The 24,433-nt window shown below is 50.4% G+C and overlaps 2 protein-coding genes and 1 long non-coding RNA gene across 3 annotated transcripts in view; all 3 read left to right on the forward strand.

Annotated features, from left to right (window-relative positions):
* Positions 1-24,433, forward strand: part of LOC136373294 (uncharacterized) — a 394,644-nt gene that overhangs the window by 17,066 nt on the left and 353,145 nt on the right. The gene's annotated exons all lie outside the window — the stretch shown is intronic.
* On the forward strand, positions 12,240-13,175 carry LOC136373234 (olfactory receptor 14J1-like). The gene has a single exon (XM_066338154.1). It carries the CDS (start codon positions 12,243-12,245, stop codon positions 13,173-13,175), a length of 933 nt encoding a protein of 310 aa, XP_066194251.1. The 5' UTR covers positions 12,240-12,242.
* LOC136373405 (olfactory receptor 6F1-like) lies at positions 16,556-17,321 on the forward strand. Its single transcript, XM_066338310.1, is given in 2 exon segments — positions 16,556-16,969; positions 16,972-17,321. Coding segments are annotated over 2 exon segments (684 nt in total). The 5' UTR covers positions 16,556-16,635.

The following is a 24,433-nucleotide window of genomic DNA, read 5'->3' on the forward strand; positions in this document are numbered from 1 at the left end:
ATATTTTAAACAGGAATTCTAAACAGTATTGATTAATGAATAAATTGGTTGCCACAATTAGAGATTTTACCAAATTACAACAACCCCTGCAGTCATCTTTGTTCGCTTTGGGGACACATCATTGATTGCTATCAAACATATTACCTGTTGGAGTCCAGGACATCCCCTTGGATAGCCTGGGACCCAAGGAAGAGAATTTGAGCCCTGGACAGGGGGGTGTGGAGCCAGTCCAGGGGGCTCTGAGACTTTGGCACAGAGCCCAGGAAAACACGGCGTTTCATTTTAATCCATGGGAAAAGCTTCCAACATTGCAAAAGGAATTACAAACCACCAGGATGTGAAAATAATAGTTTAGTACAGTAGATGATTCAGAATTCAGTAGTTTTAGAGTTTATAGAATAGAGGTAAATGGGGACAAGATGGTGGAATTTGGGTGGTACCTCATGTACTTCTTCTTCTTCCTTGTCCTTCATCTTTTGGGGTGGTGATGGCACAAAGTAGTTAGAGTGGAATGGAGCAAGGCAGAAATGACACTTTTAGTGTGGGCACTGGGCATTGGTACAAAATAGTAAATAACTGATATGTAGTTATCTGCATAAATATTAGGGAACATCCCCTAGGCTCGTCAGTTGCCTTGTGTCCCAGCTGCTGTCCGGACCTCAGCTGGGAGCAGAGAAAATTTTGAGATACCAAATAATAAACAACATGAGAAACCTGAAAACAGACCTTGAGGACTCTGCTTTTTTATACTGACGAGACTCGGGGCTTTTAGAGGGCCAAGAACATTAAACCACCTAAATCTCGGGTGAGGAAAACCCACACCGAGAATTACCAAATTGGGAAAAGGTAAATGTAAATGATCACAAAATGGTAATTGATACACTTGGTGCTACATAATTGGCATTGCTCAAAGCAACATTTCTTTGGCTTTTGGCTGCGTCCAGGCACAGCGTTGGATGCAGACGGTTGTTGCCTCAATCATAAGGGAAGGTGAGGAAGGCATCTTTCCTACTGAAATTCAGAAAATAATTTGGGACAATGCAAATGATTTTGAAAGGGAATTCCAATCCTGGTGGAACTTGGCGAACTTGACCTATAACCCCTGTACCAGCACAATTACAGCTTTTGTGTTAACAATATGCAATGCTTCAGTGTATTTGATATTCCCTATCATTGCATTAGGCATGAATCATGATGGAGCTATTCTCTATCCTTCCGAGCATAGGGAATGGGCCCGTCAAATCGGGGAAAAATGGCAAACTGTCATTTTAGAACATCCTAACGAAGCTCCTGAAACAGTGCTTGTGTATAGAGGCAATAGATGTGCTTGTGTGAGGACTGCTTGTGATGTAGTGTTTGTAGAAAATGTAGTAGTGAATCTTAGGAATCGTTCAAACTTTTGTGTTTGCAGTTTTATCACAATTACAGGATGTGACTTTTTTTTACACAGTCCCAGTCACGTCCTATCACCTTTTACAATCCAATTTTACACTGATTCATCAGATAATGCCTGCCCCCATTGGAATGAATCTAACTTTGATTAAGCAATTATCGCTTCATCAGAACTTAATAGAAATTTTGGAAAAGATCAAGAAAAACGGACAGAAAACTTTAGTAACAGCCTATCATGATGTAAAAGAAATACATCGTGTTTTAGAAAGGGTAAAAAAGGATGCCGAATACAGGTGGTGAGATACCCTTTTTGGATGGCCACCTACTGCTACAGGTATTTTGAACAAAGTGTGTCATCCAATTGTTGTTCTTTTAATTTTGGTTTCAATTAGTTTTCTTTTATCAGTTGTTTTATACATCCTAAATTGGAAAATGATGAAGCAGTTGACACACTTGACATCCATAATGAATGCACACAGTTTAGTTAATACCCCTTTTGCAAAAGACACTCCTAAAGTTATTGATATGAGATGCACTACCAAAACAGTGAGAATTAGGCCTGCAACAGCAAATTAATTTGAAATTGTCTGTTGTTTGTTTTGATTAGTGTTGTTAGTTTTAGTTATGTAATATTGTAGTTAAAATTAAGCTTTTGTTTAATTTTAGGGAATTTTGTGATTTGTTTTGATTATTTTGAAGAAAATAGTTTTAATCAATTTATACTGATTGTTTGTTGTTTATGATTTTTTGATTTTTGTGATTTGTTTGAATATTTTGAAAAATTGTTGTAATCAACATTGATTGATTTTGTTTTGCTTTTATATTTTTTCTTTATTTTTCCTTTTCTTCTTTCTCTCTCTCTCTCACACTTTACTGTCTCTGTTTTCTGGGATATATGCTACAAACATTGACGAGTCCTGAAGACATCGTGACAATGCTGCAGACCCTTGCTAGAGGAGAACCTTTTTCATCAGTTGTGAGTCATGGGGTGGTGTCAGAGTCTGTCCAAGGATGTGATATGCCTCACGATTCTCTCCAATAATTGAGGACTGAGACACCAGACTCTGAAAGGATCCCCTGGCCTGGCTGAGGGGGAACGTTTGCTAAGTCCCAGAGGACTGGTAAGCATCTCCATGAGAACGGAGTGCAAGAACAATAGAACTGGTCACAGTGGACTGAGCCAAGGCTAGTGCCCAAACTGGTCCGCCCCTACCAGAGTATGGACATGTACGGTGTGCAGCTTGTTCCTGAGCACCCAACCTCAACACGGGTGGTTCTTGCTCTGGTTCTGTGCCCCTCACTTTGCCTTGCCTCATGTCTTGGTTTGGGAAGACAGGTATCTGGCAGGGAAAGCTGGAGCTTCCCTTGGCATGGAGAATGTAAACCACCACCACCACCCTTTATCCAATTATATTTTTTTCAGTTAAAAGCTTTTAGGCAAAAGATTTTGGAAATAGAAATAGCAGTTCTTTACTGGCATGCATAAAACAAACAAACAAACAACAACAAAAACAAGAAAAACCCTACAGCATTGATAACAAAAACAGTACCAAGAACTTCGAGATCTTTGCTTCACAAAAACCCAGGGCAGTTTGGTCTCGGTGCCTTTGTAGGATCCTCAGAGCATCAAGCTGGGAACAGTTGAAAAAGAGTCTTGGGCTGGTAGCTGTGGAGTGGCAGGATGTCCCGGCAGGGCAGGGAGATGCAGAGTCACATTGTAGCAAGAGGAGCAGCGCTGATGGAACCACAACGGTAGGGCAGAGCTGGCTCAGCTCTCCTAGGGCGGCAGAGAAACTCAGAATTCCAGGGTGAGCAGATGATGGCAGATTTTCCAAGACTGGACTGCAGTGAAATCCTCCAGCAGGAGCACCAACCCAGCCGTGCTTTCTCCCCAAATGCCGAAAACCAGACAGCCAAGCTACCTGAAGCTTTGTCCTTTACCTGCCTCAAAACCCCACCCCCCTCTGAGCTTCGACCATCCCTTTGTTTTGTTAAATAGTCTTAAATACGACATTTAGTCTCCTTGGTATCTTATGGGGAAAAAATTCTTTAGAGTAAAAAGGAACAAAACCTGTAGGTGAATCTGCAGAGGGCTGGGACAAGGAATTCTGCTGACCTGTATATTCTAGAACATGTGGTTTTATTGCAAGCGTCATGGGTAAAAGGGCTTTGCCTTCAGCCACCAGCCTCAGCTGAAGGGAAGTCCCAAAGAGAGAGGGAGAAACAACAGCAGGGTGAGAGCTAAGAGAGAAGGGAGCAAGAGAGCAAGGGGGCAGGGGGAAGAGAGCAAGAGAGAACAAGAGTAGGGGGAAGAGGAAGGGTAAGAGAGGAGTTCAGAGGAGAGGTAAGAGCATTAAGAGTGTGAGGTCCTTGTTGCAATACATTATATCTCCTTTTGTGATGAATATTCTAATTTACAGTGACCAACAAATACAAGACACAAAATCCTATAGAATCTACATACAGCCTATAAGAACTACTATATTACCATACTGTGTTATATTTTAAACTCTAAAAACTACTCTTTAGACTTCTGTTTTACTACATTGACCTTTGGATCCCTTAGCCTGCAGAAAGGTATTGTTCAATCAAAAGGGATTCTTCTTCAGCTAGCTAGGCTATTGTTTTCAGGTTATATAGTAACTAAGACTCAGTATCCTACAACTCAAAGTAAGCGTTCATTTCTATTTCGATTATAGGTTTCATATTTTCAGAATCTTTTGCTAAGCACTCATATTTATAAGTTTTCCCTGATTCATCTTCCCCAACAAAAACCTAACCCCCAACGGGAACCAAGGAGCCATTGTGACCCTGCAGGGTCTCATGAAAGCAATGCGACCATTCTGGAACTCTGAGTCCCCAGGGAACCAAGGGGCCATTGTGACACCACAGGGCCTTACAGAACTGAGGCAACCACTGTGACACTGCCAAGCCCCATGGAAGCAAGGGGCCAGTGTGCCATTGTGGAGCCAAGGAGAGCATTGTGATATCACTGGGCCTCATGGAAACAAAGATCTGTCATGATACTACAGGGCCTCATGGAACCAAGGGGCAATGGTGATGCTGCAGGGCCCCAAGGATCCAAAACCATGGAACAAGTCTGACTGGCTTGGCCTCTTGGAGGCCACCTGAGTGGTCCAAGCTGACTTGGCCGGTTGAGGGCTACTTCTCATCTGCCCCTGAAACCCTGGAGTTCCGTGCTTTCCTTCCTATAGGAAAAAACTGTCCTTCTCCTCCAGGGGCCCATTGCCAAAACTGGGATTCTCCCTGCAAATTGGATTATATCCAAGGGTTGTTCACGTATGAAATCTGCCAGGACCGACAGCTCTGGATTGCCTTGGCCTCTAGGGCCAACTTCTTATCTCCCCTCAAAACCCTGGTGGGCCATGCCTCTCTTCCCATGGAGAAAAACACCTTTCAAATCCAGGCGTCCTTAGCCAAGATGGGGAATCGGCCTCCAAAATTCCTTCTATCCTAGGATAACTCCCAGACAAAAGCTGCCAGGAATGTCTAGGTTCCCTTGGCTTTGTGAGGGCCAGCTCTCATCTGCCTTTGAAACACTGGGGCCCTGCCCTTGCCTTCCTGTGGAGAAGAACTGACATTCTTGTCCAGACACCCACAGCTGAAATGGAATTCCACCTCCAGAACTCCCCGTATATCCAAGGGTTCCTGTCGCGGTCGCGGGAGAATGCCACAAACCGATACGGTTTACTGGCAAAACTCAGTTTATTAGAAGCGTTTACAGAATATATAGCACATCTAATAAGCTCATGCATAAAACTAAAGGCAAGCATAGCATTGGTCAGTGAAGGGGTGAGAAAGTAACACCCAGCTCTGCATTCCTAAGGCTTCTGCTACACCTTTGACAGTAGCCAGAGGTTACCTCCCTGGGAGCCCTGAGACACCAGGCCTCTGCCTTAAGGAAGAGAGCTGCAGTAAAGATAAGGCTGCTATAAACATAAGGGTTGGTTACGTATCTTGAAGTTATCCTGGTGCAGAGTGTTTATATGACCCTTCTTAGACAACCATTCCTCTACAGGTTCCCTTCAGACAAAAGATGCAAGAACAGACAGGTCAAGCTTGCCTTGGCCTCAGGTGAGTGCCTCTAACCTGCTTTCCAAACCTGGGGTTCTGTGGTTTCCTTTATATAGAAAAGAACCATCCTTCTTTTCCAGATGCACATGGCCTCAAGCACACGGCCACTGTATAGGGACAAAGGAGCTCTGTGCTCACTGCAGTGCAGACTGAGGACAGGGCTTGAAAGCCCAGGGTAGGACTGAGGGGTGGTTTCAGAGATGGTGGATCCTTTTGATACAGTAGAGAACAGCCAGAAAATAAAAAATTAATGCCAAGGACACCTAGGGAGGCCCAGACTGCACAAAAGGAGAAAGGAATTTCCCTCCCATGGCAGGGCTGTGGTGCAAGATGTCCCCCAGAAGGCATCTGGAGCAGCCCAAGGCTCTGTGTGGCCAGGCAGAGGCAGGCAGGATGCAGAGCTGTCAGCAAAGGAAGGGCCCAGCCAGGTGGGGCAGCCGGGGGGTGACGACAGCCTGCAGGGACAGAGGCGCAGGGCATGGACACCGTAGGACAGCCTGGGCTGAACAGGGCACAGGGATGGGCAGCAGCTGCAAGGCCCTGACAGAGCCAACTCCTGCAGCCCTTTGGCCATGGCTGCTGGCCCTGGGCCTGAGCCACGAGGAGGAGACAAGTGACCCTTGCAGGCCTGGGGCCTCATTGCCTCCTTGTCCCTGCTCAGCAGCCTGGCAGGGGCCGTTCCATGGTGCTGCCCTTGGCATTGCACATCCCCACATCCCAGTGGCCCGGGAAGAGCAAGGAGGGAGGGACAGGATGTGCCTTGGCAGGGGCTGGGGCTCAGGCCTTGGCCCTTGGCATTCCTGAAACACATCCAGGTTTGCTCAGCACCAGAGACACCTTTGCCTTGTTTGTCCCCACCTGTCATCACTGTCTGCAGTGTTCTGCTCTAACTGGAACCTGGGGACACTTTCTCAGTCATATCCCTCAGTGGACTCAATAAAGCTTCAAGAAACTTCAGTGTTTCAATCTTATTTTGAGTTCTTGAAAAGTTTTATGAACTTCTGAAATCTCTCTAATTAATCACAAAAGAATTGAAAATTTATGCTTTTTCCCAGAGGCTTGTTTTGAGCGGGTGTTTTGAACAAATGTTTATGATTTTTTTCTCACTTAATTTCACCACTGAAGAGCTCAAGAAAGAGGCTTCTGAAAAAGTAAAATTCATCAGCAACCTGCAAGTGTCTGAGGATCCATCCTCATCAGGGCAGCAATGAACAGAAATGGGCACAACTTTGTGGCTGCCCAGGTTCTGGGATGGGCCCTTGGCCTGGAGCAGGAACAGCTGCTGAGGGCCACAAGGCCGGGGCTGTTGTGCTGGCCTGGGCAGGTGGGATGGCAGCAGGGGCTGCAGAGCTCTCAGGATCTCCTGGAGAGGAGAGCAGGGCACACAGGGAGCCTCCTTTTCCTTTGGCCAGGCCCCTTCCCCATGGCTGGGGCTGAGCCCTCTCTGAGCTGCAGCTGCTGCTGTGCCCTTGCCAGGGGCTGAGGCCGTGGGGCCCCTGCCCAGAGCAGCCTGCCCTGAGCAGAGCTGTGGGGCCAGAGCCGGCTGGGCTGGGCTGGGGAGAGGCCCTTGGTGCTGCACAGAGCTCAGGGCAGCTGGCAGAGCTGGCAGGGAGCTGGGCTGGGCTCAGAGAGCCTGGCACAGAAACCATCAGTGTCCATCTCGGCCTGTGGCAGCGTGCAGGGGCAGGACTCAGCCCCGGCCGTGTGGGGCAGGGCCAGCGCCTGTGGAAGGCATTGAAAACAGGCAAGTGGCCCAGAGAGGAGGCTGCTCTGTGCCCTTGGTGGCATGGCCACAGCAGGGAGGGGGCCCAGGACATTTGTCCCCAGTGGCAGCCTCTGTCCCCAGGCGTTGGCAGCCCCAGCTGCCCAGCCCAGCTCTGCGGGGCCCTTTGGCTGTGGCCCAGCTCCATCCTCCTGCAGGGGCTCAGGGCCTGTTCCCGGCCATGGCCAGCCCTGCCCGGCCTCTCTGCACCTGGAAATATGGATGATTCTTTACCATAGGAAGGAAAGCACAGAGCCCAGTGCTGCAGGAGCTGATGAGAGGCAGCCCTCAGCATTCCATGATCAGCCGCACCTGTCAGGTGGCCCCTGGGAGGCCAAACCAGCCAGATCTGTTCCATGCTCCCTTGGTTCCATGAGGCCCTGCAGTGTCACAATGTTCTCCTTGCTTCTGAGGTGTCCCAATGGCCCCTTGCTTCCATGAGGCCCAGCAGGGTCACTGTGGCCCTTTGGTTTTGTGGGACCCTGCAGTGTCACCATGGTCTCCATGATTCTGTCTGTCTGTCCTGGCACCTTACATCTGGGAGCAATGGGGTAAACATCTTGGCTTCCATATCTCGGATATATGGAATGTTGGAGGCAGAATCCCAATTTCAGCCATGGGTGCCGGGATGAGGAGTCCAGTTCATTCCCACAGGACAGAAATCACAGAACCCCAATATGTCCAGGGCAGATAAGAGGAAACCACCGGAGGACAAGGTGAGACAGGCCTGCGAATCCTGGCAGCTTTAGTCTGGGAGAAACCCTTGCATACAGTGAATTTTGGAGAGGTGCTAATTTTGGCCATGGGTGCCTGGGCAGGAGGGATGGTTCTTTTCCATAGAAAGGAAAGCCCAGAGCCCAAGTGCTTCAGGGGTACATGAGAGAACACCCTCATCATGCTGAGGTCAGTTGAGTCAGTCAGGCCATGCCAACCAGACTTGTCACCTGTTCCCTTGGATCCGCAGGGCCCCACAGTGTCACAATGATAGTTTCATAATGGAACCTTCATTCCACAGGGCCCCGCTGTGTCACACTGGCCCCTTGTTTCCATGGGGCCCCACAGTGTCACAATGGTCCCTTGCTTCCATGAGGCCTTGCAGTGTCAAAATGGTTTCCTTGGTTCCCTGGAGCTGCACAATGACACAATGGCCCCCTTGGTTCCACTTCCGACAGAGTGTCACAATGCTCTCCATGATTCCATATAGTCCTGCAGTGTCACAGTGGCCCCTTGGTTCTTTTGGGTTCCTCAGGATCACAATGGCCCCTTGGCTGCATGAGGCCCAGCTGTGTCACACTGGCCCATGCTTTCATTGGGCCTTGTAGCATCACAATTGTCCCCCCTTGTTTCCATGAGGCCTTGCCATGTCACAGGGGTCTCCTTGGTACTGCAGTATCACAATGGACCCTTGGTTCCATGGGGCCTTGAAGTGTCACTGTGGTCTCCAGGATTCCATGAGGCCCCACAGTGTCACAATGGACCTTTGGTTCCATGAGTCCCACACTGTTCCATGAATCCTTAGTTCCATGGGGCCCTGTGGTGTCACATTTGTCTCCTTGGTTCAGTGGTGCCTCACAGTGGCACAATTGGCCTTGGACCCAACAGGGCCTCATAGTGTCACAATGGACTCCTTGGTTCCATGGGGATGCAAAGTGCCACAATGGCCCTTTGGTTTCACAAGGCCTCCAGGTGTAAAAATGGCCTCTGTGGTTTCCTGTGGCCATGCTGTGTCACAATGGACCTGTGGTTCCGTGATGTCCCACAGTGTTAAAATGGTCTCCTTGGTTCTGCACTAAAGGAATGCCCCCTTGGTCCCTTGGAACCCCCAGAGTGTCACTATGGTCCCCTTGATTCCATGAGGCCCTGCTGTACTACAGTGGCCTCTTGCTTATACAAGGCCCTGCAGTGTCACAATGGCCCCTTGGTTTCACAGGGACTCACAGTGTAACAATGGACCTTTGGTTCCATGAGGTTCCTCAGTGTCTCAATGGCCCCTTGGCTCCATGTGGCCACGCTGTGTCACAATGGACTTCTGGTTCCGTGAGCTTTCATACTGCCAACACCAATCTCCTTGGTTCTGCAGTGTCACCAAGGACCCTTGTTCCATGAGGTCTCACAGTATAACATGGTCACCTTGGTTCCACGAGGCCCCACAGTGTCACCATAATCTCCTTGCATCTGCATTGTCACAACAGACCTTCCATTCCATGCAGCCCCAGTGTGTCACAGTGGCCCCTGGGTTCCATGAGGCCATACAATGTCACAGTGGCCCCTGGGTTCCATGAGTTTCTGTACTATCAGCAATGGTTCCATTGTTCAAACAAGGCCTGGCTGCATCACAATGGACTCTTGGTTCCATGAAGCCTTTCTCTGTCACAATGTACTTTTGATTTCATGAGGTTGCAGAGTGTCCCCATGGTCTCCTTGGATCTGCAGTATAACAATGGACCATTGGTTCCATGTGGCCCTGCTGTGTCAAAAAGGATTTTGGTTTCAGGAGATGCCAACGTGTCACAATAGCCTCCTTGGTTCTGCAGGGCCCCTCTGTCACCAAATCTACGAAATATCAGAATAAGAGTCCTTAACACTGCCTTGCAATTAAGAGGGCATCACATCTTTAGGATTAGGTCTAAGGTGTGGGAACTCATAACCTTACATGGACATGTGATTCTAAAAGAGTGGTACTTATATAGCATTGCTACATCTGTATTCCAATTTAGCCATTACCATAAAACCAACCCCATGTTCCCAGATTCAGTTGTTGTTGTTTTCCTATCAGTGGACTCTAGAGGGAGATGTCTTCTTCTTGTTTTACAGCCATCCTTGCTGGCAAAGCAGGCCCTACACGCCTTGTTCCTGTGCTCAAAATTCACAGGCATGGTAAATGTTGAATGAACCCTCCTGGTTTCAAGCCCAAGGCTCTGTGTGGCCAGGCAGAGGCAGGCAGGATGCAGAGCTGTCAGCAAAGGAAGGGGACAGCCAGGTGGGGCAGCCAGAGGATGATGACAGCCTGCAGGGACAGAGGCACAGGGCATGGACACCGTAGGACAGCCTGGGCTGGACAGGGCACAGGGTTTGCTCAGCATCAGTGAGACCTTTCCCTGGTTTGTCCCCACCTGTCACCACTGCCTGCAGTGTTCTGCTTTAACTGGAACCTGGGGACACTTTCTCAGCCATGTCTCTCACTGGGTCCCATCAAAACTTCAAGAAACTTTGGAGTTTCAATCTAACTTCAAAAAGTTCTCCAAAAATTCTTGAAAGAGTTCTTGAAAAGTTTTTTAAACACTCTCTGGGGCTGACACCACTGTAACCAACACCAAATCCATAGGAGGGTCATTGAAGTCCTTTCTCAGTCGTGTCCCTCAGTGGGACCCATTAAAACTTCAAGAAACTTTGGAGTTTGTATGTGACTTTGGATTCTTGAGAGATTTATTTCACTGATTCTCAGAGACTGATGTTCAGGGACTCAGCACTAAACCTCCAAGAGGCTCATTAAAGTCCTTGTGCTGTGTCTGTGCTGATGAGCTGGGCCAGGCTCCTGGCACAGAGGCAGCTCTTGGAAAATAAGAAGAGCTTCAAAAAGACATTTCTCCTGAGGAGCAGCTCCTCTCCCAGCCCAGCAGGGCTGAGGGCACTGCCTGCAGGTACCTGAGAGGGGTGAAGCAGACAGAGGCTTAAAGAAACTGGAAGGACAATTCTGAGATTATTCACAGAGAAATCTTCACACCTTTTGAAATCTCTGAGCTTCTTCATGGAGAAATGTTCACCACTTCTGACACAGTAAGTCTCTGGCTGCAGGGATCTCCTAAAGCTGCCCCAGGACAGGACTGACAGCACTGTAAGGATGGCTCTGCTGCCCTTTCTGCTTTGGGGGAGGATGTGCTCCAGAGCGGGGCTGCCCTGGGCACCGTCAGAGGGACAGGGCAGGACGGCTCCTGCTGCCAGGGACGGCTGCAGGGGCTGGAGCTGGGGCTGCAGCCAGGGCTGCCCAGGGCTGTCATGCAGAGCAGGTGCTGCAGCCCTGAGGGCTCTTGGCCAGGCCAGGGGATCAGCCACCTGCCAGGAGCAGCTCTCAGCCTGCCTGGCAGCTCCCCATGGGCTGTGGGGAGAAGTTGGAAATGGAAGGAGCCACCCCCATTAGGGCAGATTCCTCCTGCTGTGAAGATGGTGCTGCATGGCCAGGACTGCTCTAAGCTTTCTCCTGAAGGAAAGGGAAAGGGGCTGTCAGGGTTGTCTGTGTCACGGACACTCCTGCAGTGTCACCCTGGGGATCAGCAGATCTGCCTCAGAGCTCCCTCCGAAAGTGCCTCCTAACTCTTCCTACAGACAGCACCAGCAGCACCCTGGCTTGCAGCATCTGTTTGTCTGAGCTGCCCTTAAGGCCCTGCTGCCAGGGAGATGCCCCTGGGCAGTGGCCTGTGCTGGGAGGGGTGTGCAGGGCAGAGATGAGCCCCCAGGGCTGGGCTGTGCTCTGGGAGCAGTGGCAAGAACAAGGCTTGGATAGAGAGAAACAGATCCAACACTAGGCAGAACTCCAGGCAGCCGAGCCTGAACAACCCTTGGTATTTATTCCTGTCCAGCTGCACAGGGAAAGAGAACGATTTAGAGATATTGACTTTGCACCCCTCAAAAAGACTACTTTTTTTTTTCAAGAAAGTTTTAATTGTGAACGCCCTGAAATAGAGGTAGGTGTAATGAGTAATGGGCACCTTTGTGGGACCATCAGATCTGACTGCACTGAGACAGTCACACAGACAGAAGCACTCTTTTCCCTCTGGGCTCCACACTGTTCATGCTAAGAGTAGTGCTTAAGATGAAACAATAATTCAGCAGCAGCAGAAAACCAAGCTCAAAAAAGTTTAGCAAAGTTCCTTTAAGGGAACAGACATGATTTTGATGGGACTCCAAATACAATATATAGGATTCATTAAAAATAAAATGTGTCACAGCTTGTCAATGTTTTCTTTCAACAGCCCATGATACCCAGAGAGAGTAAATGTCCAACAGCAGCTCCATGAGGCACTTCCTCCTGCTGGCATTGGCAGACAGGTGGCAGCTGCAGCTGCTGCACTTCTGCCTCTTCCTGGGCATCTCCCTGGCTGCCCTCCTGGGCAACGGCCTCGTCATCGGTGCCGTCACCCACGGCCACCACCTGCACAGCCCCATGTTCTTCTTCTTGCTCAACCTGGCCCTCAGCGACCTGGGCTCCATCCTCACCACTGTCCCCAAAGCCATGCACAATTCCCTCTGGGACACCAGGACCATCTCCTATGAAGGATGTGCTACACAGGTGTTTCTGTTTTCCTTTTTCATGTCATCAGAGTATTCCCTCCTGACCATCATGTGCTATGACTGCTACGTGTCCATCTGCAAACCCCTTCACTACGAGACCCTCCTGGGCAGCAGAGCTTGTGCCCACATGGCAGCAGCTGCCTGGGCCAGTGCCTTTCTCAGTGCTCTCATGCACATGGCCAATACATTTTCCCTGCTCCTGTGCCATGGAAATGCCCTGGGCCATTTCTTCTGTGAAGCTCCCCAGATCCTCAAGCTCTCTTGCTCACACTCCATACTCAGGGAACTTGGTATTGTTGTGGTTAGTGCCTGTTTAGCTTTTGGCTGTTTTGTGTTCATTGTTTTCTCCTATGTGCAGATCTTCAGGGCTGTGCTGAGGATCCCCTCTGAGCAGGGACGGCACAAAGCCTTTTCCACCTGCCTCCCCCACCTGGCTGTGTTCTCCCTGTTCCTCAGCACTGGCACCTTTGCCTACCTGAAGCGCCCGCCCATCTCCTCCCCGTCCCTGGATCTGGCCCTGTCAGTTCTGTACTCGGTGGTGCCTCCATCCCTGAACCCCCTCATCTACAGCCTGAGGAACCAGGAGCTCAAAGATGCCCTGAGGAAAATGATTAGTGGTGGCTTTCAGAAGAAATAACCTCTCATTCTTTTGCATAGCTGTTACTGTGTTACTCTTTTACTCACACTCCATGTCCTGTATTTTTTGCTGCTGACACAGGAGTTAAACTTTTGAGAATTTGTTCCCACAAAAGTCTTTGATGATACAATTTTTAATTCAGTATTTGCCTTTTTAGCAAACCCAGAGACTGTATTACCAAGGAGTTGTACTACATATGTGCTTACACAAAATAAAGAATTCTGTATTGCCATGTTTGCGTGACATCTTTCCTTGCTGACTTCTCTGGAGCTGCAGGGTTGATGCCTCTGGGCAGAGCTGGGTGAAAAGGGAACCCCAGTGCTCCTCACTGCCAGGGAGCCCCAGGCTTTGTCCTCCATAACCTCCCTTTCCTTCTCTTCCATGCTCCCCATAAGACCCCCTGGGTCGGTTTAAGGCCGCAGGGCTCTGTCAGCTCGGTGCCATTCCTGCTGTGTGACTGTCCAGGTACTGCAGGCAGGGACAGGCCATGGTCCATTCTAGGGAAGAGCTGGGCTCTGCAGCAACATTTCCATCATTCCAGGGCATCTCCTCAGTGCATGGCTTGAAAGCTTCAATCTTCTTCTCTATTTGCTTTCAAGGCTGTGCCCAACACCACCCTGGAGAGGAAAACAGCAGTGACCAGCAGAAGTGTGGCAGTGTTCAGGGTGGGGGCTGTCCCAGCAGTGCCCTTGCAAAGTTGGCACTGCTACAGCAGAGGCCTCTCACCCCAGGCCAGAGAGGTTTTTCTTCCGTCCATGGAGGGACATCAAGTGACTGGGTCAGGAGTTTGTGTTTGCAATGCATGGACATGACACAGCCCTGAACATCCTGTGTGTTGTGTGTGAGGGGACATAAACCCAGTGAGCACAGACACCTTCAGCTGTTCCTGGAGTTTCCAGACAGTGACATCCCCTGGGAACTCCCTGAGAGCAGGGCTGGGATGAGTTCCTGTGCACAGAGCTCCCTATGTCCATCCCTCTGGCCACGGGGCACTTCAGGCAGGGCAGGGCAGGGTGACATCCGCAGGGCTGAGGTCCCTGGCAGTGGCAGCAGAGCCCAGGGAGACCCTGCCCGTGCTGCAATGACCTGTCTGTGTGTGTGCAAGGGAAGGACTCGTGTCCTTGAACAGCCCTGGGGCTGTGAGCAGGGCATGAGGCCAGCTCAGGGCTGGGCACCTGACAGAGCCCTGACATTTCTGCCTGTGATTCCAGGAAAAACCCCAGTGTCACAGTGATTTTCATCTCACCTGCCTCGGACAGGGCCCTTGCAAATGTCTCTCCCTGACATCTCTCTCTCCTCTGCCTTTCTTGCCTGGGTCTGTCATCCCACAGCAAGAAAGCAGCCCCGTCTGGGGAGCATCTTCTGTGCAGGCACAAGGGGTTCTGCAGGCACAAGTGCCATTGCCTTCTAGCAGATGGCACTGTGACCTTGGCAAAGCACAGAGCACATTTAGGAAATATAAATATACTCAGAGCTCATACACCTGCTTGTTTCTACTCTGCAAACCTCTTGCACAGGTTTTTTACCAGCAAAGAGAGAAGTGTTCTTCCTCACAGACATCCTACCAGGAGAGAGCAGACAAGAATGACCTTGACCTTCTCTGGTGAAAGGGGAATGAGATGATGAGAACTCATTAGTTCTCTTCCCTTGGTGTGAATGACACATGAGACCAAGGTGGCCCTGTGACACTGTGGGGCCTCGTGGTACCCAAAGGCCATTGTGACACTCTGGGGGCACATGGAACCAAGGGGCAATTGTGACACTGTGGGACCTCTTAGAACCAACAGACCCTTGGGACACTGCAGAACCTCATGGACTCAGGGCCACCCTGTGACACTGCAGGGCTTCTTCATCATCAGTCTCTACTGAGAGTTGTGTGTACCTACAAGGCAGAAAAACAGGGGAGCCTGAGCCTGTTGATCCTAAATACTCCCATCTTCATATGAGCATGTGCCTTGATACCAAAATTGGCCAGATAAAATTTTTTCACACACTTTTGAATTTCAGAAAGCAGCGTTTCTTTACTGCAGTGCTAGTCACTCAGAGGACACTTCCTCTAATTGAGTGCCCAAGCATTATGTGAATAGAGTTTTTATCAGACACACTGATTACATATTCATGAGCTATCCCTGCTTACTTGATGGGTATATATTACTTTACATTACATAATTGCAACCCTTATCAGAAGTCATTATGTGTTTCTTTGGGGTCTGTTTCTAACACCTGATGTCCTTTTCAGGTGGCTGTTCCTCAACCCCTGCTTTTGAGTAAGGGCAAAATTGTTGTTTTGCATAACTTCTGCTTTGTCAGCCTTGCAGAGCTGAGCAGGCATCCTGCTTGTGTTTTGTGTGAGTTACATCCTTTTTCTGTTTCTCCAAGGCTGTGCTGTTCTGTTCTACTGTCCTCATCAAGTCCCCCCTTTTCTTGAGGCTCATTTTATAGCATAGGGCACTCTAACACTGCATCTTGATGCAAGCTCAATCCATACAGCAATTACTGTGGTGACCATTATGAACAGATGTTTTACCCAAGTCCAGCTGGGGAACCATGAAGGAAGTTTGGTCCAGATTTCTTCAAATCCACAGGAGGTTTCATCTTGAGCTGTGCATTGTAAAAAATTTTAAACTACAATACTCTGCCCCAAAGTCAGTTCTTGAGCTTCCTGGGTCAGGAGAAGAGCAGTTGCTGCTGCCCTCAGACAGCCCAGCCAACCCTGGCTGACACTGTCTGGTTGCTGTGAAAAGTTTGCCCCAGCCCTGCTGTGGTCCCCAGGAACTGTGACAGCACTGCCAGTTCTGGGTTTTGTCTCTCCCAGGGAAACAGATCAAATGGGTCCAGGGGGTCTGGGAGCCCCAAAGCATGGCCTGCAGGAGGGCTCCCTGGGGCTGTGAAAAGGCAGCCCAGGAATCACCAGTCCAGACTGTAAAGTCCTGCTGGGCTGCCTTCAGGAGCTCACACAGAGGCTTTACCAGCAGCCCATAATTGCTGATCCACAGCCAACACCATCCTCCCACCTGGAGAAATGCCTGCTACTCTCTCACCCTTTGTGGCTGTGGGAGGTGGCAAATTGCTTCTTTTCCTTCCTGGGCCAAACTCCTTTGTCCCTGGAGGATTTCAAATCCCAGGATGGGTTCTGTGGTCTGGATTATTTGTAGTAGGGGTTTGCAGTAGGTCTGAGTGAGCTGGGAATTTCCCAGGAATGGGGTAAATAGCCAACAGCCTCTTCAGAATCCTCTCTTCTGGTGAAAGAATTCTTTAGGAGTGTTTGGAAAAGTAGACAAAAGAGAAAATAAATCCTAAGGATTCTACTTGAAATGGGAAACAGAACAATCAAGGCGTGAGGATTGTTTGAAGCACAATCTCTGTGCTGAAGAGCAAGACTGCAGGAAAAGAAAGAAAGCAGAGAAGGAAGGATAGAAATGTTTGTCCAGACTGTCAAATTATCACCCTTGTATTTGCCATGTTCCTGTCTCAGCAGGATGAGCTGGAATTCATCATTGGACCAGAAAATGCAACAGCAGTTACTGACTTCATCCTAGAGGGTTTCCCAGAGCTTGATCAGAGGCTGCAGCTGTTTTTCTCTCGAGTCCTTCTGCTCATGTACCTGACAACAGTGATGGGGAATGCAACCATCATTTTTATCCTGTGTGTGGATCACCACCTACAACCCCCCCTGTACTTTTCCATCTGCAACCTGGCCTTCCTGGAAATCTGGTCTACATTCTCCACAAGCATCAAACTGTTTGTGATGCAGAGTTCTGGTCAGAACACTCTCTCACTGAGCAGCTGCTTTGCCTAAACTATTCCTATTTTGCCCTGGGCTGCACAGGGTTTGTCCTGCTGGTTGTCACGTCCATTGGCTACTATGTGGCCATCTGCCACCCTTTGATTTACGCTGCCATCAGGAAGCCACAGCTCTGGGTCCACCTGGGAGTTGCTGCTTGGGTGCTAAGCATTGCCCTGCTGAGCTACATGATGCTCCTCCTCTCTGAGCTGTCTTTCTGTGTCTCCAAGAACCCCCACTGGGCCACCGTTCATATCCAAGACCCCGTGACCGGGACCGGCCTTCCGCCGGCTACAATTCAAGACGGATCAGGATTTCTCCCAGATCCAAGCTGCCACAAATGGGAATACTTCCTGTCGTGAGAGTGCCAAATGTTTCCTGCAAAATGACATGAGGAACCTGACGGGGGGAGTTCAGTTCCCCAGGGAAAAGGGCCACTGTTAGTACCCAAGATCCCGTGCCCGTGACCGGCCTTCTGCTGCCTAGAATACAAGATGGATCAGGATTTCTCCCAGATCCAAGCTGCCGCTAATAGGAATCCTGCCTGTCATCGGAGTGCCAAATATTTCCTGCAAAATGATATCAGGAACCTGAGGGGGTGAGTTCTGTTTCCCAGGGAAAAGGGCTGCCGCTTGAATATAAGACCCTGTGCCCGAAACCAGCCTTCCACCGGCTAGAATTCGAGACAGATCAGGATTACTCCCAGATGCCAGCTGCCACAACTGGGAATCCAGGATGCCCTTGGAGTGCAAAATTTGTCTTTCAAAATTACATAAGGAACCTCATAGGGGTAGTTCAGTTTCCCAGAGAAAAGGGCCACCATTCATATTGAAGATGCCATGCCCATGACCGGCCTTCCGCCGGCTAGAATGCGAGACGCATCAAGATTTCTCCCAGACCCAAGATACCACCAATGGGAATCCTGGCTTCCCTGGGAGTGCCAAATGTCTCCTGCAAAATGACACCAGGAACCTGGAGAGGGTGAGTTCACTTTCCCAAGAAAAATGGCCACCGTTCGTATTCACGACCCCGTGCCCGCGACTGGCCATCCGCCGGCTGGAATTCGAGATGGATCAGGATTTCTCCCAGACCCAAGGTACCACAAATGGAAATCCTGGCTGGTCTGGGAGTGCCAAATGTCTCTTGCAAAAAGACATGAGGAACCTGTGGAGGGGAGTTCAGTTTTCCAGGAAAAAGTGCCATCATTCGTATCCAGGACATGGTCCCGGGAACATCCTTCGGCCGGCTAGAATTCGAGATGCACCAGGATTTCTCCCAGATCCAAGCTACCACAATGGGAATCCTGGTTGCCCAGGGAGTGCCAAATGTTTCCTGCAAAATGACATCAGGAACCTAAGGAAGGGAGTTCAGTTTCTTACGGAAAAAAACCACCATTCGTAACTTAGACCCCATGCTCTGGACCGGCCTTTCGCGGGCGAGAATTTGAGACGGATCAGGATTTCTCCCAGACGCAAGAAGCCACAAATAGGAATCCTGGCTTCCCTGGGAGTGCCAAATGTCTCCTGCAAAATGACATCAAGAACCTGAGGGGGTGAGTTCTGTTTCCGAAAGAAAAGGGCCGCCGCTCGAATCTAAGACCCTGTGCCCGAAACCGGCCTTCCACCAGGTAGAATTCGTGGTGGATCAGGATTACTCCCAGATGCAAGCTGCCACAACTGGGAATCCTGGATGCCCTTGGAGTGCCAAATTTGTCTTTCAAAATGACATCCGGAACCTCAGAGGGGGAGTTCAGTTTCCCACAAAAAAGGGGAACCGCTCGTATCCAAGACCCCATTAACCAGATCGGCCTTCTGCTGCTTGGAATTCGAGACGGATCAGGATTTCTCCCCGACCCAAGGTACCACCCGTGGGAATCCTGGTTAGCCTGGGAGTGCCTGTGTTCTCCTGTAAAATGACACCAGGAACCGAGGGGGGTGGGTTCGATTTCCCAGGGAAAAGGGCCACCGTTCGTACCCAAGTCGCCATGCCAGGGGCTGCCCTTCCGCCGGCTAGCTTTCGAGATGGTCAGGATTTCTCACAGACACTCAAGGTACCACCCGTGGGAATCCTGGATGGCCTGGGAGTGCCAAAGGTCTCCTGCATAATGACACCAGGGACCAGGGTGGGCGCATTCTGTTTCCCAGGGAAAAGGGCCACCATTTGTATACAAGAGGCCGTGCCTGGAACTGGCTTTCAGCCAGCTAGAATTTGAGATGGTCAGGATTTCTCACAGACACTCAAGGTACCACCCATGGGAATCCTGAGTGGCCTGGGAGTGCCAAAGGTCTCCTGCAAAATAAGACCAGGAACCGCGGAAAGGGGGCGGGTTCGGTTTCCCAGGGAAAATGGCCACCGTTCGTACCCAAGACGCAATGCCCGGGGCTGACCTTCCACCCTCCAAAATTGACGACGAATCAGGATTCTTCCCAGACCCAAGGTACCACCCATGGGTATCCTGGCTGGTCTGGAAGTGCCAAAGGTCTCCTGCAAAATGACACCGGGAACCGGGATGGCCGGGTTCGGTTTCCGAAAGAAAAGGGCCACCGTTCGTTCTCAAGACGCCATGCCTGGGCCCAGCCTTCCTCCAGCTAGAATTCGAGACAGATCAGGATTTATCCCAGACACCCAAGGTGCCACCCATGGGAATCCTGTCTGGCCTGGGAGTGCCAAAGGTCTCCTGCAAAATGACACCGGGAACCGGGATGGCCGGGTTCGGTTTCCGAAAGAAAAGGGCCACCGTTCGTTCTCAAGACGCCATGCCTGGGCCCAGCCTTCCTCCAGCTAGAATTCGAGACAGATCAGGATTTATCCCAGACACCCAAGGTGCCACCCATGGGAATCCTGTCTGGCCTGGGAGTGCCAAAGGTCTCCTGCAAAATGACACCAGGAATCGAGGGGGGCAGGTTCTGTTTCCCAGGGAAAAGGGCCACCGTTCGTACCCAAGACACAGTGCCCGGGGCTGGCCTTCCTCCAGCTATAATTCGAGATGGATAAGGATTTCTCCCAGACCCAAGCTACCACCCATGGGAATCCTGAGTGGCCTGGGAGTGCCATAGGTCTCTTGCAAAATGACACCAGGAACCGGGGGGGGGAGGGGCGGCTGGTTCAGTTTCACAGGGAATAGGACCACCCTTTGTGCCCAAGACGCCATGCCTGGGACCGGCCTTCTGCCGTCTCGAATTCAAGACGGATCAGGATTTCTCCACGACCCAAGGTACCACCCATGGGAATCCTGGCTGGCCTGGGAGTGCCAAAGCTCTCCTGTAAAATGACACCAGCAACCAAGGGGGGGCGGGTTTGGTTTCCCAGGGATAAGGGGCAGTGTTCGTATCCAAAACGCAATGCCCAGGGTTGGCCTTCCACCAGCTAGAATTCAAGACAGATCAGGATTTCTCCCAAACCCAAGGTACCACCCATGACAATCCTGGATGGCCTGGGAGTGCCAAAGGTCTCCCTCAAAATGACACCAGGAACCGAGAGAGCAGGTTTGGTTTCTTAGGGTAAAGGGCCCCCGTTTGTACCCAAGACGCAATGCCCGGGGCCGGCCTTCCACCCTCTGAAATTCGAGACGGATCAGGATTTCTCCCAGACCCAAGGTACCACACATGGGAATCCTGGCTGGCCTGGGATTTACAAAGGTCTCTTGCAAAATGACACCCGGAACCGGGGAGGGGGGGCAAGTGCGGTTTCCCAGGGAAAAGAGCCACCGTTCGTACCCAAGAAGCCTTGCCTGGGGCCGGCCTTCTGCCGGCCTGAATTCAACACGGATCAGGGTTTCTCCCAGACCCAAGGTACCACCCATGGGAATCCTGGCTGGCCTGGGAGTGCTAAAGGTCTTCTGCAAAACGACACCTGGAACCAGGGTGGGTGAGCTCTGTTTCCCAGGGAAAAGGGTTACCGTTCATACCCAAGTGCATTGCCTGGGGCCGACAATTGCAGGATCGCCCTCTGAGTCCACCCAACCCAGCATGCACCATTCTCCCTATTTACAGACCACGATAGGCACCACCGATGGTCTAGAGTTTTTTCTGCTCCTACAGAGCACAAAATGGACACAGGGCTCCTGTTTCGATTAAATCCATAGAACCCCCCCTCTGAGGCCACCCAAACTGGTTTGCAGAATTCACCCTCATCACATGCCACTAGATGCAAAATGAAACGTCAAGAGCTTTCTCTGCTCTTGTAGAGCACAGAAAGAACGCCGAGCTCTTGTTTCAAGCTAAGCCAAAGAAGCCCCTTCTGAGCGCACCCAAACCGGCTTACGGCATTCTCCCTCTTCCCGTGGCACAAGAGGCACGAACTACGGTGCACAGCTTTCCCTGCTCCTAGAGAGCACAAAATGCAAACAGGGCTGCTGTTTTGAGCAAATCCATAGAACACCCCCTCTGTGGCTACCCAAGCTGGCTTGAAGTACACATTTCTTCTCGTGACACGAGAGGCATGATCGATGGTCCCCAGATTTCTCTGCTGTTGGAAAGCACAGAAAGCTCAGCGAGCTCCTGTTTCAAGCTAAGCCAAAGAAACCCCTGTCTGAGCACACCCAAACTGGCTTCCAGCATTCTCTTTAATCCCGTGACACGAGAGGCACGAACTAAGGTGCACAGCTTTCTCTGCTTCTAGACAGCACAAAATGCACAGAAGGCTCCTGTTTCTGGCAAATCCACAGAACACCCTCTCCGTGGCCACCCAAACTGGCTTGCAGAATCCACCCTCATCACATGCCACTAGATGCAAAATGGAAGGTCCACACCTATCTCTGCTGCTGGAGAGCACAGAAAGAATGCAAAGCTCTTGTTTCGAGTAAAGCCAAAGAACACCCTTCTGAGCATGCCCAAAATGGCTTACAGCATTCTCCCTCTTCCTGTCACACCAGAGGCACGAACTACGGTTCACAGTTTTCTCTGCTCCTCGAGAGCACAGTAAGCACACAGGACTGCTGTTCTTAGCAAAGCCACAAAACTCCCCTCTAAAGCCACCCAAACCTGCTTGCAGAATCCTCTTTCTTCTCGTGACACTAGAGGCATGATAAATGGTCCTCAGCTTTCTCTGCTGTTGGAGGGCACAGAAAGCACGGCAAGCTCTTGTTTCAAGCCAAGCCAAAGAACCCATGTCAGAGCACACCCAAAACGGCTTACAGGATTCTCCCTAATCACGTGACACGACAGGCACAAACTAAGGTGCACAGCTTTCTCTGCTCCTAGAGACCACAAAAGGCACACAGGGCTCCTGTTTCGAGCTAATCCACAGAACACCCTCTCCGTGGCCACCCAAATTGGCTTGCAAAATCCACCCTCATCACATGCCGCTACACGCAAAATGGAAGGTCCATAGCTTTCTCTGCTGTTGGAGAGTACAGAAAGAACGCAAGGCTCATGTTTCGAGCTAAGCTAAAGAACCCCCATCTGTGCACACCCAAACCTGCTTGCATCATTCTCCCTCGTCCCATCACACGAGAGGCACGAACTACGTTGCACAGCTTTCCCTGCTCCTAGAGAGCACTGTAATCACACAGGACTGCTGTTCTTAGCAAAGCCACAAAACTCCCCTCTAAAGACACCCAAACTGGCTTACAGCATTCTAGCTCTTCCCCTGACACGAGAGACACGAACTACGGTGAACAGCTTTCTCTCCTCCTAGAGAGCACAAAAGGCAAACAGGGCTCCAGTTATGAGCTAATCCACAGAACACACTCCCCGTGGCGAACCAAACTGTCTTGCAGAATTCACCCTCTTCACATGCCACTAGATGCAAAATGGAAGGTCCCCAGATTTCTCTGCTGTTGGAGAGCACAGAAAGAATGCCATGCTCATGTTTCACCTAAGCCAAAGAACCCCCTTCTGAGCGCACCCAAAACGGCTTGCAGCATTCTCCCTCTTCCCGTGCCACAAGAGGCATGAACTACAGTCCACAGCTTTCCCTGCACCTAGACAGCACAGTAATCACACAGGACTGCTGTTCTTAGCAAAGCCACAAAACTCCCCTCTAATGCCACCAAAATTGGCTTGCAGCATTCTCCCTCTTCCCGTGACACGAGAGGCATGATCGATGGTCCCCAGCTTTCTCTGCTGTTGGAGGGCACAGAAAGCACAGCGAGCTCTTGTTTCAAGCTAAGCCAAAGAACCCATGTCTGAGCACACCCAAACCGGCTTACAGGATTCTCCCTAATCACGTGACACGAGAGGCACAAACTAAGGTGCACAGCTTTCTCTGCTCCTAGAGACCACAAAAGGCACACAGGGCTCCTGTTTCAAGCTAATCCACAGAACACCCTCTCCGTGGCCACCCAAATTGGCTTTCAGAATCCGTCCTCATCACACGCCACTACATGCAAAATGGAAGGTCCACAGCTTTCTCTGCTGTTGGAGAGTACAGAAAGAACGCAAGGCACCTGTTTCGAGCTAAGCCAAAGAACCCCCTTCTGAGCACACCCAAAACGGCTTACAGCATTCTCCCTCGTCCCGTCATACAAGAGGCCCAAAGTACGGTGCACAGCTTTCCCTGCTCCTAGAGAGCTCAGTAAGCACACAGGACTGCTGTTCTTAGCAAAGCCACAAAACTCCCCTCTAAAGACACCCAAACCTGCTTGCAGCATTCTCTTTCTTCTCGTAAAACGAGAGGCATGTCCGATGGTCCCCAGATTTCTCTGCTGTTGGAGAGCACAGAAAGAAGGCAAGGCTCCTGTTTTGAGCTACGCCAAAGAAGCCCCGCCTGAGCAAACGCAAACCGGCGTGCAGCATTCTCCCTCTTCTGTGACACGTGAGGCAAGAACTAGGGTGCACAGCTTTCTCTGCTCCAACAGAGCACAAAATGCACACAGAGCTCCTGTTTCGAGCAAATCCACAGAACTCCCTTCTAAAGACACCCAAAACAGCTTGCAGCATTCTCTTTCTTCTCAGGACACGAGAGGCACGAACTACGGTGCACAGCTTTCTCTGCTCCTCGAGAGCACAGCAAGCAAACAGGATTTCTGTTCTTAGCAAAGCCACAAAATTCCCCTCTAAAGCCACCCAAACTGACTTACAGCATTCTCGCTATTCCCATGACACAAGAGGCACAAACTATGGTGAACCGCTTTCTCTCCTCCTAGAAAGCACAAAATGCACACAGGGCTCCTGTTTCGAGCTAATCCACAGAACACCTTCTTCGTGGCCACCCAAATTGGCTTGCAGAATCCGCCCTCATCACATGCCACTTAATGCAAAATGGAAGGTCCACAGCTTTCTCTGCTTTTGGAGAGTAGAGAAAGAACGCAAGGCTACTGTTTCGAGCTAAGCCAAAGAACCCTCTTCTGAGCACACCCAAACTGGCTAACAGCATTCTCCCTCTTCCCGTGACACGAGAGGCCCAAAGTACGGTGCACAGCTTTCCCTGCTCCTAGAGAGCACAGTAAGCACACAGGACTGCTGTTCTTAGCAAAGCCACAAATCTCCCCTCTAAAGACACCCAAACCAGCTTGCAGCATTCTCTTTCTTCT

This window comes from Sylvia atricapilla, chromosome W (assembly GCF_009819655.1).
Source record: "Sylvia atricapilla isolate bSylAtr1 chromosome W, bSylAtr1.pri, whole genome shotgun sequence".
Taxonomy (NCBI): domain Eukaryota; kingdom Metazoa; phylum Chordata; class Aves; order Passeriformes; family Sylviidae; genus Sylvia; species Sylvia atricapilla.

Excerpts from the sequence above, each read along its gene's own strand:
- LOC136373234 (XM_066338154.1), top strand. The coding sequence starts at position 12,243 with ATGTCCAACAGCAGCTCCATGAGGCACTTCCTCCTGCTGGCATTGGCA.